Source organism: Erpetoichthys calabaricus, chromosome 7 (genome assembly GCF_900747795.2).
Source record: "Erpetoichthys calabaricus chromosome 7, fErpCal1.3, whole genome shotgun sequence".
Taxonomy (NCBI): Eukaryota; Metazoa; Chordata; class Cladistia; order Polypteriformes; family Polypteridae; genus Erpetoichthys; species Erpetoichthys calabaricus.
This window is the reverse complement of record NC_041400.2, coordinates 24,131,809-24,146,486: the sequence shown is the minus strand read 5'-3', so window position 1 is coordinate 24,146,486 and position 14,678 is coordinate 24,131,809. Positions and strand designations below refer to the sequence as shown.

The window sequence follows — 14,678 nt, the reverse complement described above, 5'->3', positions numbered from 1 at the left end:
AAATCTTACATGGAGTTTACAGCCCGTGCTGCAAAAGGCAGAGCATGTGTGTATTCTGATGGAAGTAAAGTAGACCTGCCTGATCGAAATCCAAGGAAGTCTGGGAAAGTCCTGACAGGGGACACTAATCAATGAAGGTTGAGTATCGCAGACTTACAAATATCAAAACGAAAAGAAACTACAGTAAAGTATATACAGTGGGTACGGAAAGTATTCAGACCCCCTTCTATTTTTCACTCTGTCATATTGCAGCCATTTGCTAAAATCATTTAAATTAATTTTTTCCCTCATTAATGTACACACAGCACCCCATATTGACAGACAAAAAAAGAATTTTTGAAATTGTTGCAGATTTATTAAAAAAGAAAAACTGAAATATCACATGGTCCTAAGTATTCAGACCCTTTGCTGTGACACTCATATATTTAACTCCGGTGCTTTCCATTTCTTCTGATCATCCTTGAGATCACCTTCATTTGAGTCCAGCTGTGTTTGATTATACTGATTGGACTTGATTAGGAATGCCACACACCTGTCTATATAAGACCTTACAGCTCACAATGCATGTCAGAGCAAATGAGAATCATGAGGTCAAAGGAACTGCCTGAAGAGCTCAGAGACAGAATTGTGGCAAGGCACAGATCTGGCCAAGGTTACAAAAAAATTTCTGCTACACTTAAGGTTCCCAAGAGCACAGTGCCCTCCATAATCCTTAAATGGAAGACGTTTGGGACGACCAGAACCCTTCCTAGAGCTGGCCGACCGACCAAGCTGAGCCACCGGGGGAGAAGAGCCTTGGTGAGAGAGGTAAAGAAGAACCCAAAGATCACTTTGGCTGAGCTCCAGAGATGCAGTCAGGAGATGGGAGAAAGTTGTAGAAAGTCAACCATCACTGCAGCCCTCCACCAGTCAGGGCTTTATGGCAGAGTGGCCTGTCGGAAGTCTCTCCTCAGTGCAAGACACATGACAGCCCGCATGGAGTTTGCTAAAAGACACCTGAAGGACTCTGAGATGGTGAGAAATAAGATTCTCTGGTCGGATGAGACCAAGATAGAACTTTTTGGCCTTAATTCTAAGCGGTATGTGTGGAGACAACCAGGCACTGCTCATCACTTGTCCAATACAGTCCCCACAGTGAAGCATGGCGGTGGCAGCATCATGCTGTGGGGGTGTTTTTCAGCTGCAGGGACAGGACGACTGGTTGCAATCGAGGGAAAGATGAATGCGGCCAAGTACAGGGATATCCTGGACAAAAACCTTCTCCAGAGTGCTAAGGACCTCAGACTGGGCCGAAGGTTTACCTTCCAAGACAATGACCCTAAGCACACAGCTAAAATAACGAAGGAGTGGCTTCACAACAACTCGGTGACTGTTCTTGAATGGCCCAGCCAGAGCCCTGACTTAAACCCAATTGAGCATCTCTGGAGAGACCTAAAAATGGCTGTCCACCAACGTTTACCATCCAACCTGACAGAACTGGAGAGGATCTGCAAGGAGGAATGGCAAAGGATCCCCAAATCCAGGTGTGAAAAACTTGTTGCATCTTTCCCAAGAAGACTCATGGCTGTATTAGCTCAAAAGGGTGCTTCTACTAAATACTGAGCAAAGGGTCTGAATACTTAGGACCATGTGATATTTCAGTTTTTCTTTTTTAATAAATCTGCAACAATTTCAAAAATTCTTTTTCTGTCTGTCAATATGGGGTGCTGTGTGTACATTAATGAGGGAAAAAATTAATTTAAATGATTTTAGCAAATGGCTGCAATATGACAAAGAGTGAAAAATTGAAGAGGGTCTGAATACTTTCCGTACCCACTGTATATTTAATTTCTATGTATAATACAAATTACTTCTGTTTTAGGTCTTGCTGAAGTCATTTTAAAACGGGGACACAATCAATGAAGGTCAGCAAAAAGTATTAAAAACACAAATCAAATCTGTTTTAGTTCCTTTAGTTAGCTGATGCCATCTTTAACTCTTTCGGGGCTGATGTCGACTTTTGTCAAAATTCAGGGGTAGAGGACAGTAATTAGCTGTAAACTGCGACAAAACTCGCCCGTACAGTTTAGTTCAACTCTTTGCTAGAAGGAAAGTTACATAGCTTTGTTGATTTAACCTCGATTCCCTACGCGTGCATGAGTAGCGAAGAGCAAACAACCTCTAAAATGGCATCAACATCTGGCTAGAGACCAAAGCAAATGTACACAGCAAAATACTCCATGGACGTTTTACGTCATTTCGTTGAATAGGACTCTTACTTGTCGGACTCCAAGGCTGATGCAAGTGATCTGGAGATGGATATTGAAAACAAAAGTGAGGTACCAGTATCATTTGATTGGTCGCCAGCTGATCGTGGTGCTGAACACTTTCGTGTAGCTGATGCTCCTACAGCAATGTTCACCTGGGAGGACCACCACTTATGATGACAAGAGGTACAAACGATATTGCGTCACACTGAGACTGCCACCACCGCCCACCTACTGTGCGAAGACAGCCAGGCAGCCGGCTCACCGTGCATTCCTGCTGAGTATCAAGACACATCTGCATAGCCACTGCTGCCAGAGATGCTGAACATGTGTCAACAGAAGCAACAGCACACAGCAACAGATGTTTTATGTTGATTTATGTGTGAAACCACTGCTTTGTGTGCTTTTCAGATAACTGAGTTTTTTGGAAAAAATATTTAGCCCTCAAAGAGTTAATGTTAAGCACACTAACTGTGGAATAAATAATCACCAATAAATGTTTTGTTTGTATTGTACATTAGATAATTCTATGATGTTAAACTGCTATTTACATGGGGTGATAAAATTTTAATGTTTGACATCTTAAGAGAAACCTCGGTAAAACCAAACCAATTTCATTTTTAAACTTAATCCTCATGAGCACTGCTCCCCTTGTCATAATGTTCATGAAGCTTTTGTATATCCCCCAATCTGCAGACAAAGAATAACTTGTACAGCTGACTGGTCATTCCCACAGGGCCACGTCTTAAAAGTGCTGTGGGTTTGGCACCTTCGTGAATCCGCACAGCAGTCATTGTGACCTGTGCAGTGTGAGCCGGGGGGCATTGCTATGATACAGAAAGAGATGGCTCACAGGCTTCCTCAGCTGTCCCAGATGGACAAAGCAAAGCAAATCAGCGTAATGACTTGTTACGAGTCAGTATGTGGCCTACACCATCGCCAAAAAACGTCTCCTTCACGAATGTGGTCTTTTTGGTATACTTTTAGAGCACTCCTCATATATGGAGGGCAATAAGCAAGAATCATTAACAATTTGATCCAGTCTTTGACATCAACTGAACCTCAATGGCCTCAAACAAAACAATCAAGTTGCAGTTTAACTTTTTTCTTGAGAATGCAGGTTTCCAAAATTGCTGACCAAATGGCAGAACACTCTGCACCACAAACATACTGCGGGCTTTTAAAACACCACTGGTATTAGTTAAATTAATTCTATTGCACAGTCTTTGTTGAAATTTTACAATTGTTGTCAAGAGAAAAATCAGAAATGATCGATGAATTCCTAAATATCTGTCGATGCAGCTCACTGCTGTTTTTATTCTTTGTAAACTCGATGAACATTCATTTTGTGTCCAACCCATCTCTAATACCTTGAGAAATGGTAGTTGGGGTGAAATAAGCAAAAGCAATCACTGGGGGGATGCTGGGCCCAGACACTGAAAGGACTACAGTAAAATGAAGGAAGAGGTAAACCTGCTTCAGTGAGCTACGACTTAGGGTTACAATTAAAAACCATTGCGTGCTTTTTTGCTTCCAATAATTACATAAACTTTGACGCATAGCCAAGAACAAAGAGCTCTTCAAGATCAGTTTTTACTACTAAACAGCTATAAACCTTAGATAACCGCTAATCGTGCAGAGGAATATTACAGTTACATAACAATCTGGAAAAAAAGTCTATAAATGACAAGCTGTTAACTATTAAGCTGAAAATAAGCTTGTGAAATGCAATGTTTTCTTACCTGGGCGTTCATATTGGCACCATCCAGGTATACCTGCCCCCCATGAGCATGGATCAGATCACAGATGGAACTGATATTCTCCTCAAACACGCCATTTGTAGAGGGATACGTGATCATTATGGCAGCCAAGTTCTCTTTGTGTTTATCCACCTAAACAGGAAATGCAAACGAGGTTTTAAGGGAGACTACCAGATGCGCCAGTGTTTCTAATCAAACCACATGTAGCAGCCTAATTAGTTCTCATCAAATCCTGCATTGTATCTTCACAGGAGGAGAACATTTTAAACACGGCAACTAGTGTGCAAAAAAGGAAAACAAATTTTGATTTCTAGAGAGTTCTAAATTATATACTGTTAAATAAGGAAGTACTACACAGGTTTGTTGTTCATATCACGGTGCTTTTTATTTAGACATGATGGCATTTGGGGCTTTTTTTTGTTAAATTCACGGATTCAGATTTAATAAAATAAAAAAAAAATCCTCATTGAGGCAAAATAATAGCATTAACATACGTCACTTTAATCTCATATATGGATTGTGGCTTGTGATCTTCACGGTGAAATCCACTTAGTGCTGTTATAACACAGTGAAGTACAGTATACTGTGTGCCTGTGAGGACAGACAGATAAAGAAAATATATACTGTAAAAACAATTACGTATGACTGTTGAATTTGCCTGAACTCACTCAAAAAAATGTGAAAAATGTCAAAATGCAAAATAATCAGTTATTTTTTCATTTCAAAAATTCCTTAAGTAGTATAACACTATGGGAACATATTTAAGATAAGGGGGAAAATAAACCAGACGAAGCACAATTGATTAGAGATAAGGTAAATGAAAAATATTTCACATAGAATTATGTGTTTTATTAAAATAAAAAATGCCAAACAGTACACCTTTACACATTAATAATACAAACCATAAAACCGTAACTATGAGAAATAAGTTAAAAGCAACTGCATCTCAATCTAAAGAATAGATAGCTGGCAGTGGTCGGCCTTAACAAGCAAGTAACTGTTGATCTTGCAAAGTTTTATTTTAATGACTGTGTACTGTGAACATATTGCTACAAAATGGCGGTTATCCGTATTTACTAGGCCCCGAGATAGAAATCTCTAGTCTAAGGGCAAACGCTGCACAACTAAGCAAATGCTTTGAATTTCAGTAGTAACTGACAAGTGTTTTGCGTGTACTTTTAGTTTTTACACCGTAAGTTTTCTAAAGCGGTTTGTTAAGGTACTTTCTATCACAGACTTGTATGACTCTTATCCTGGACTACCACTGTTTGCTTTGAAAATTACTTTGTGACACTGGAGGATCCACTTCAGCTTTACCAGCTCATTGATCTTTTCTTTAAATGAGGTGAATGCTTCTTCATTGTGCAATTGCTCCTACTATGATATAAATTCACTTTTGTAAACCGGACTATTAATTTATCACAGAGGTTCAGATATGCTCAGTTTCAATGCCTGACTCGTTCACAATGGCCACAAAATGCTTTGGTAGTTATATTCACATTTTCACTCAAGGCTTGTGCCAAAGTCCAAAACAGCGGAGCTCACTGGTCAGCTCACATGCCACTTAAACCTCAGAATTATTTGGATGTTTTTGGCTTTTTTCCTTTTCTCCAAATAGAGCTGTTAAATTAAAAGTCACTTTTCAAATATTATTTAAATGTATTCCAATTTTCTTTTTTATCTGAAGGCAAATGCTGACATTTGAATACAAGAGTGGACGGTTGTTCATGTTCCACTTACTAATTTGGATGCTGTATTACTTGCTCTTCAGTTCTGCAGTATTGTAAAGATCTGTTCTTGCAGGTCTCACTTCCAGGATCAGCACCATTCATCTTACTAATGGTTAGCCCGTATCATCTTTGGTAATATGGACAGTTCTCTTCTTCTTCTTTTTTTAGGATCAATTTGTCTACCCCTTTGCTCTGTACTAGGATCTAATTGTAGGTTTCAATTCAATTCAATTCTTTATTGTCATGTGTACAAGTACAAGTACCATGTACAATGAAATGCTTGCTGGCATGTGCCGCCGCAGACAGTGAACATAGACAAAAAAAATAAAAAAAACACACACACACACAATAAATAAATGAATATAAATAAGTAAATAAATAAAACCAGAATCCTAGGAATAAATAGAGAAGTGGCAGAAGTATATGTGCGAGTAGCAGTGGAGGTGACACAAGGTCACAGATTGTTCACGAGTCTGATTGCAGTTGGATAGAAAATGTTCCTGAACCTGGAGGTGCGCGTCCAAATGGACTTTAGTCGCTTCCCAGATGGGAGGAGGGTGACAAGTGACAGTGCAGGGTGGCTGGGGTCCCGCCTCATGCGGTTCACTTTCCTGAGACAGCGTGTAGTGTGGATGTCATGGATCGCAGGGAGCTGTGTGCCCGTGATCTGCTGTGCTGTATTCACCACACGCTGTAGACCTCTGCAGTCCTGAACTGAGCAGTTGCTGTACCAGGATGTGATGCGTCCTGTCAGGATGGATTCCACAGTACACCTGTAGAATCTGCACAGGGTTGTGGGGGACATCCAGGCTTTATTCAGTCTCCTGAGGAAGTAGAGGCATTGTTGGGCTTTCTTGACTACTGCCGCAGTGTGACTTGACCATTTAAGGTCATCAGTGAGGGTGACTCCGAGGAACCTAAAGCTGCTGACCTGCTCCACAGCTCTGTTGCTGGTTTGCGGAAATCCACAATCATCTCCTTAGTTTTGCTAACGTTGAGGGTGAGGTTGTTGTCCTGACACCATTCTGCCAGGAGTCTGACCTCCTCCCTGTAGGCTGTCTAATCGTCCTCGCTGATCAGACCTATTACAGTGGTATCGTCAGCAAACTTGAGGATGGTGTTACAGCTGTACTTCGCTACGCAGTCATGGGTGTACAGAGAGTAAATCAGGGGGCTCAACATATCTTGAATAATTCCACGTTATCATGTAAAGTCACTCTTGCACCAGAGATCCCAAACTTAACACAGTTCTGTGCTGAAATATTTATGTATATACTGCATTCCTCCTTTTTACTGGAATTAAGTTAAGGAACACATGTAAGCATATGAATATCACATCAATTTTGTATTTAGTTTTGTTTATTTATATGTGTATTCATTTTCCTTTATTTGCTTACAAATGACAAGCCTTGGTGGATCCTTCTGATCTTTGTGCATTTTCTTTTATTGTGAATATTAATATCACCCTATTCTTGCAGAGCTAGATGTATAATACATTTTACTAGAGACAACCAAATGCATATTTTGTTTAAACGTGGATGGAAACTACTAGATGGCTCATTGAGTTTCACGTTTCTAAACTAATCCAACGTTCCATGAATTTGGCACTCAAAGTCTGGGTGGAGATTTTGAACTACAATGAGTAATGGCGCTGTTGTTAACCTGGTCTATCAAGGAGTCAAGCTTCTGATTGTAATAACCTGTGAACAGCTCAAGAGGCTCCTTATTAAACATAAAAATATACGTCACCTGTGAGGGCAGCACACTGCATGTGTTAAAAATGAACATAACCTGTAGCAACGGAAAAACCTCTCTGTGTAGTCAGATTATACATTAGCAATTGAAGACGTCAGACTAGTAGTCAAAGAGCATGAAGTGTTGTCGCAGGTGTTGCGATGCCTTCAGTTGTTCATACTTAGGGTGATAGTGCTGGAGTGGGCCAAAACTGGCAGCTACGTTTGGGAAGTTATGAATTGCAAAATATGTACTCAAAGTAAATCGTGGCTCATATGAATATCACATCAAAAGGAAGTAAAAAGACTGCCATTCAGACAGCTCATAATGAAATGCAACACAAGATGCAGATTTTAGTATTTATTGTAAGTCAGTAAACGTGCCCAACGACACTGACACCGCTCCACCAGAACCGTGGATAAGGTTGCAGTGTATCCACATTGTGCCTGCGTTTCTAAATGAGTAACTAATGTAAGTTACACCTATCTGGAAATACAAACGTGTCATTCCAGAATATAGCTGCAGTATTTTAACACGTAGCATATACATAGAGCAAAATTTTTATATTTGCTGCTGTTATGTCTTGAAGTGATGCAACAGTTAAAAATGACAAAGATACTGTAGCTGGCAGAAGAACATCCAAAACAAATGAGGCAAAGTAGCAGTGGTCTACTTGTGTGTGCGCATTGTGCTCATTACAATATACAAATTAATCATTAAGCTTCAGTCACCTTGTGCTACTGAGCTCCTGATTTGAGGATTGGCAATTTTAGCTTTCTACTTTATCTTAGAGTCAAGTCCATTCTTCAGTATTCTTTGCTCCCTCCCTGTCGTTCCATAGTTATTTTATGTATTTGACTAACACAAAGAGAAATGGGACACTTCACTGCAACTCCAAATGTTTAAGACTAGAGGACATTGGCAGCAGGTTTTGAAGAAGAAACTCTATGGGCGAAGCCTTTTCAGTAGAAAATTTCACCATAATTCACTACAAACTTTTTACCGAGTTGTCCTCAGATGCGTGTTCTCGTTTAAGAATCATGTCTGGCCCAGCGAGATTACTAACATCCAAAACTTTTTTTTTTCCATGCTAACCGTTTTTGGCAAGAACGTCCAACCTAGTGGAATATACAGAAATCATTCTTTAGCACAGAGTTCTCTACTGAACCAGCGGTGTCAGGAATGCAAGTCTGTCAACGGTGTGTCCCAAAGTCAAAGACCGTTGTTCACAGACTGCGATTTCTAGCCAAAACACTTGAACATGAAAAAAATAATCCAGCTATGTACTTTGAGGCTAATATGCTGTCTCTCATTTATGGTTTATGATCAATTTAAATTATTCTTTTTTACTGTTTTAGTTCACTAAGATAAAGTTGTTGCCTTGAAGTCTAAACATGTAATGACAGTTATCACATTTATGTAACTGTTGGTTATTATAGCAATTACCTTCAAATCTAGATTTTTATTTATTTATTTTTACTCAACAATGTTCAATACTAATAAGTTATTTGGTGAACTATATACAATATCATGCTATAGTAATAAGCCTTTTGGTTTCCTTAGTTCAAAATACTATTTAAAATTAAAGGTTAAGCTTCAGAAAATTAATATAAAAAATTGATAGTTACTAATACTGAATGATATGGCAAATTACATTGTGATGACACTTTTGACCATATTACTGTAACACATACAAGGGTTGGACAGAATCACAAAAACACCACATGAAAAAGGGGGTTTATCTTTAAAGTAACTGGACTACGTTTGCAAATTCAAGTGTAAAGGCGAGTTATATTAAGTTGATTGCCAATCAGAAGTATAACAACTAACACTTTGACGTAAGAATTTTCAAAAAAATATTAGGTAACAACTTGCAACCCAAAGAAGCTGCAATCTGCAAAATTACTACTATTACTACAGGACTAGGCCACAATTAAACAACTATAAACTGTAGAGTACACGTAAAGAAAAGCACACTGTCAGAATGGCATAAACCCAATTAACTACAGTCCACCTCGAATATACTGAGCTCATTATTGGGGGGCCGAAACACGACCTGCTCTTAAGTGGCAGTAAAGCACAGTATAAAGCAACACTCTGTATCTTATACATTTCTTACCATGGCTTTTAGATGCACAATATCAATACTTCCATCTTTATCTACTTCAACAGACTGGATTTTCATTCCTGCCATTTGAGCACTGGCCGGGTTTGTGCCATGGGCAGATTTTGGAATGAGACAAACCTTTAGAGGAGAAATCAAAAGGGACTGAATCAGAATCAAGACTTTAAACATACTTGAATACAAATAAAACTCTGCACACAACTAGACTTGGAAGAACTAAAATGGCAAGGTAATTTCATCACCCAAACATAACCCTCCCATGTAGCCCAGGGATTAATTAACTAATTGCAGATGACCTTAGCATACAATGGTCAGCTAGATCTGCAGAATACCACATAAATTATAAAATGAACAGTTTTCGCAGTTTTGTAGATAAAATGCCTTGATTTACTTGCATAATTAAAACTACACAAAACATCAAGACAACAAACTCGGATTGCTAGCAGCTTGCTTAAATGAATGCAGCTATTTTTGGCAAGTATTATGACAATGTTTATATAAAAGTAAATTTCTGTATTTTTTGACTTCTGTATTACTGTACTAGAATACATTCCATACTTGCAAGGCCACCTGACTAGACCTGCTTAGACCCAGTTACCAGCTCAGTCTGAACAAACATGAAGCCCTAAAGTGGAACCCCAAAACCACCGTTTGACACTGTGCACACCCACTGCTTGATCTACAGGGGTTTGCTTTAAAACACAACGTGGCAAACAGAATCTGGAATAATGCCATGCGCCTACCGTTCTGTGAGCTTCCCCTTTTGCATTTAGGTAAGCTTTAATGGCAGCCAAGCCAGCATATTCACCTTGTGCTCCACTAGAAAACATAAGTAAAATAATACCAAAATACATATGTTAGCAACACCAAATTGACAAATTATTTAACTGTAAATATGCAATGTTCCTAAAAAAATCTTACTAAGTGCATTGAAAGAGAAAGTCAGTAACAAATATGTCAGTTTTAAAAATCTCTTGGTAATATTTATTTGAAAATCTTAAATAGCATTTCACTATTTCTCTCTCTTGTTCTCAATGGAGGCATAAATGTATTCATATTCCCATTTAGTGTTCAGGTGGCATAGCACCTCGGTGCAGAGAGAAAACTTTCATATTCTTATCTGCTTTGTCCAATTCACAGTCACAGGGAATTAGAGAATATCCCAGCAGCCTTTGGGAACAAGGCAAAAAGACACCCCTGGAGTACATTCATGTACACACCCACACATTTTATAGTCTACAGTTTACCTTCTATAGCCATGTTTAGAATGGGGATGGAAAACCAATACAGGTAAATGTACAACAATGGCAACACCTGGGATTGGAACCCAGTCTCCTGGAGCTGTGAAGCAGTAGTGCTAACCACTACACCACAGTGCGCTCTGGCTGATAAAATGTGGCAATAACTGAAGTGTCTGAAAATCCACCTCAAAGTCTGTATCGTACATTACATGTTTTTAATGACAGCAATTTTATAAGCTACATTTAATTAAATAAATGTTTTAGAAAAGGCAGGCTGCGGAGAAAGCAGGTACACCATCAGTGTAGGAGCAAATACCCCACCAACTTAAAAATGTGAATTTCAAGAAAAATAGGACCAACACAGCTGGAAAGTGAGCATGATTTAGATGAGACAGTAGAGGAAAAAAAGAGAATACATGTTGACAGTATTATTTAAACACTTTTAACATTTTAAACAGAAAACTTGTTAGCTTACACAAAAAACAAAGAAAATGTATATCATAACCATACACCATTTATGGTTATTTTAAACTATAAGCATATAATAAATGTTTGAATTCTGCAAAAACTGCAAATTAGACAAGTTATTGATTAAATATACAGTAGACAGAGCCAAGTATACTGTACTGTACTATGTACAGTGGACTCTGATCTGAAAATTTCTGAGCTCAATACATGGTAATAAATAAGCTGAACCATAACACTATATCAAAGTTAATGGTGTGCAAGATACCATATCAAACATTAACTGGCACTACTGTACACAAGATTACTGTGCTATCAGTGATGATGTTCTTACCATATAATTAACATTTATGGAAAGTAACTTTATATAATAACTTGGGTACATCACACACCTGTTTGGCTGGAATGAGATTTTATCATATCCCGTTATTTCACACAAGTCCCGTTCTAGCTCCTTAAAAAGTTGCTGGTAGCCCTCAGCTTGATTTAATGGCACAAATGGATGAATGTTTGCAAACTCCTTCCAGGTAATTGGCTACAAAGAATAGGGAAGAAAGAAGTAGAAAGCAGAAGTCCACCACAGCCTATTTTCAAGAGTTTCTTTTAGTTAACTACACAAGCAATACTTACTCTTTCATTGGGCCAACTATTCCTGTCTGCCCATTAGGTTTATATAATAGTGTCAACAACATAACTAAATGATCTAAGCAAGATTTCAAATAGTGTTTATTAAAGAGTAAATGAATTAAAAACAAGAAGCAGAACTAGTCAGGTTCATAATGGGAAATTCATTCAAGACTGATTTAAAACCAGAAACTCAAAGGGCTGCCTAAGCAACTTAGTGGTATATAACCACCATACGCAGCTTATTTCAGAACCGCTTTGTTTTGAAAAGTACAAGTGGCATTTTGTGAACAGTGATGTATTGTGAAACAGGCAAAAATAAGATGACTTTAGATTTTGATATTATTCTTATTAATATGGAAATAAGAAGCCCACTGTGGTAGTAATACAATCAATGTGATCAAACATTTAAAATAATGAAGGGAGTTAACTAGGGCACATGCCAGCCATTAGTAAAAATTAGTTTTTCAAAAAGAAAAAGTAGGCTCAGACAGAAAGTGGTTAAGAGAAACTCCTTCACAGCCATTAGAAAGCAAGAACAATGGACTAAGCTACTAACTTGAATTAATATTCAGAGGACCCTCAAATCTCAATTATACTGTACAAAAGTTAGGTGAATAGGGACTGATGAGGCATCTCTCTATTATAAAAAAAAAATCTTGGAAGGAGACGATGTGATTTTCTCAGAGACACTTTAACGCCCTGCGAGACAAGGCAGTGAGACAAAAGGACAGCTGCTGTACAGGCTTTTAAATGATCGACACGCAGCTCGACAGCAGCTGATCACACCGCATCTCCTTAACGTGCGTTCAGCCCCCCCTTTACAACGCGGGTGGCAGAGACGCGAAGTGGCTGGTGCGCACCACGCCCTGGGGGGGGGGTGTCGGGGATGGGGGAGCGACACAGCCCTCTAGTCTTCTAAAAAAAATATGTGTAAAAATATATATAAATATCCTCCATCTAAACCCAGTCTTCTGGAACAGGGAAGCACAAGTACTAACCACTGTGCCAACTTCATGTTATTTTATGCAAAAAACATCTAAAGTAAGTTTAATGGACAATACCCAATAAATACACAATACATAAATATTTTCATTTCATTTTTGTTTTATGTGATACAGAAATTATTTGTTCTTGCTCTTTCTTTCTCACTTTTCTAGTAATATTATTTACAATAGTTCCCCAGCATGATGGATTAAAAGAACACAAAGAGTCTAGCAATAATTTAAGAATCACTTACAGCTAGTTCTGAAGAACTGTTCAGTTTCATTGTGCAAGACCCCTAAATAAAAGATAAAAAGGCAAAAAAAATGTCAGATGGACTTGAACATTTTACACCCCTGTAGTTGTACATGTTTATAACTATTTTCAACCTCTACAATTTGGAAAGCTTTCTTTGCTGAACATTAAAAGAATCAATCACTCAGAATTTCTAAATGCTCTCATAAGAGGACAAAAATATATATTTAATAAGGAACATATTAGAAGGTAAAAGTGGATTACATTTCTAGAAAATATACCTGTATATACTGCTTTAAATGTCAAAAATTAAACCTACCAAAGGTATCATGCTGTGCACTAAAGAAATATCTTTGTTTTCAAGTTTTTTCATGTATCGAACAATATTTGTTTCAGAGTGATAACTAGAAAAAAAATACATATTGTCAGAAGTTAGAAATACATTTTACATCAACAACACAAATTAATAAAAAAAAAACCAAACAGTTAATTCACAGCCCCAATAACTCTTTCCCAGAAAACTTGAACACAATACTGGGTTTTTAGCAGCTCTATTTGAAAAAAAGGACAAAAATACACAAAAAAAAGTCTGACATTGTCTAAGCTGCTTTAATTCAAGCTGTTCATAAAAGTAATGATTTACTTCATGAGGTAGGAATACATCATAAACAAGAATAGTTGTGCCAGATATTTGAAATATTAAAATGTGCGTTTCAATTTAAATGTTACGTCTAAATACTCTCAATTGCCAATAGATATTTGTCATTTTTCACCCTCTGATAGAGGTCCATTGAGGGCTAGATCCCTAGTAAAGATTCAAAAATCAAACATCATATTTGTAATCACTGACCTTGGAATAGTCAAAAATGATACGCCACACGTTTATGTTTAAAAAATTTTATTCTTATCTTTCTGGGAGTGGATTTTAGAGTGCTAGGGCCGCTGGTAAAGAATCAAATATCAAAAATATATTCATTATCGGCAACATTGAAATAACATTATATGACAGTTTTGTGAAAAGGAGTAACTCTGACCCCTCGTATACCATTAAGGGGTAAGTAAACCCCTGTAGTCAGCTGCTATGGCACGCACAACAAGTCCATGTGATCACCTATTAGTTTACTCTTTATCTTTATATTTATTTTTAATGATCCAAAAATGGCCTAAAATTAGGGTTTTTCATGCCTAATGGACCAAAATAGTGGGAACCCCAAAAAAGCTTGAAACTATGCATAACTAGATATCAAGAGAAGTCGAACGGTACGTCATATGTGGGCGTTTTCTTGTACTGGTGAGTCAGGACCAATAAATAAATAAATTCAAAGAGTTCAGAAGTAATTTTTATGAATGCAATAAGGTCAGGAGGAAGCTGTTCAACATGTGACCCTTAGAGATTCACTTAACCTGCCAATGCTACAACTGTAACACTACAGAATCAACTCTATTGTAAGAATAAGTCCTTTTATATACTTTTTGCTATAAAAGGTGCAATTCAATAAAAATATAAATTTTTG

At 37.8% G+C, this 14,678-nt stretch overlaps 1 protein-coding gene across 1 annotated transcript in view; it reads right to left on the bottom strand.

The window, feature by feature from the left end:
- Positions 1–14,678, bottom strand: part of gldc (glycine dehydrogenase (decarboxylating)) — a 64,306-nt gene that overhangs the window by 13,053 nt on the left and 36,575 nt on the right. Inside the window, exons 13-18 of the mRNA XM_028804977.2 lie at positions 13,484–13,568; positions 13,166–13,207; positions 11,694–11,836; positions 10,339–10,414; positions 9,590–9,715; positions 3,989–4,138 (exon numbers count right to left, since the gene is read on the bottom strand). Coding sequence (XP_028660810.1) covers positions 3,989–4,138; positions 9,590–9,715; positions 10,339–10,414; positions 11,694–11,836; positions 13,166–13,207; positions 13,484–13,568 — 622 coding nt within the window. The remainder of the gene's footprint in view (positions 1–3,988; positions 4,139–9,589; positions 9,716–10,338; positions 10,415–11,693; positions 11,837–13,165; positions 13,208–13,483; positions 13,569–14,678) is intronic.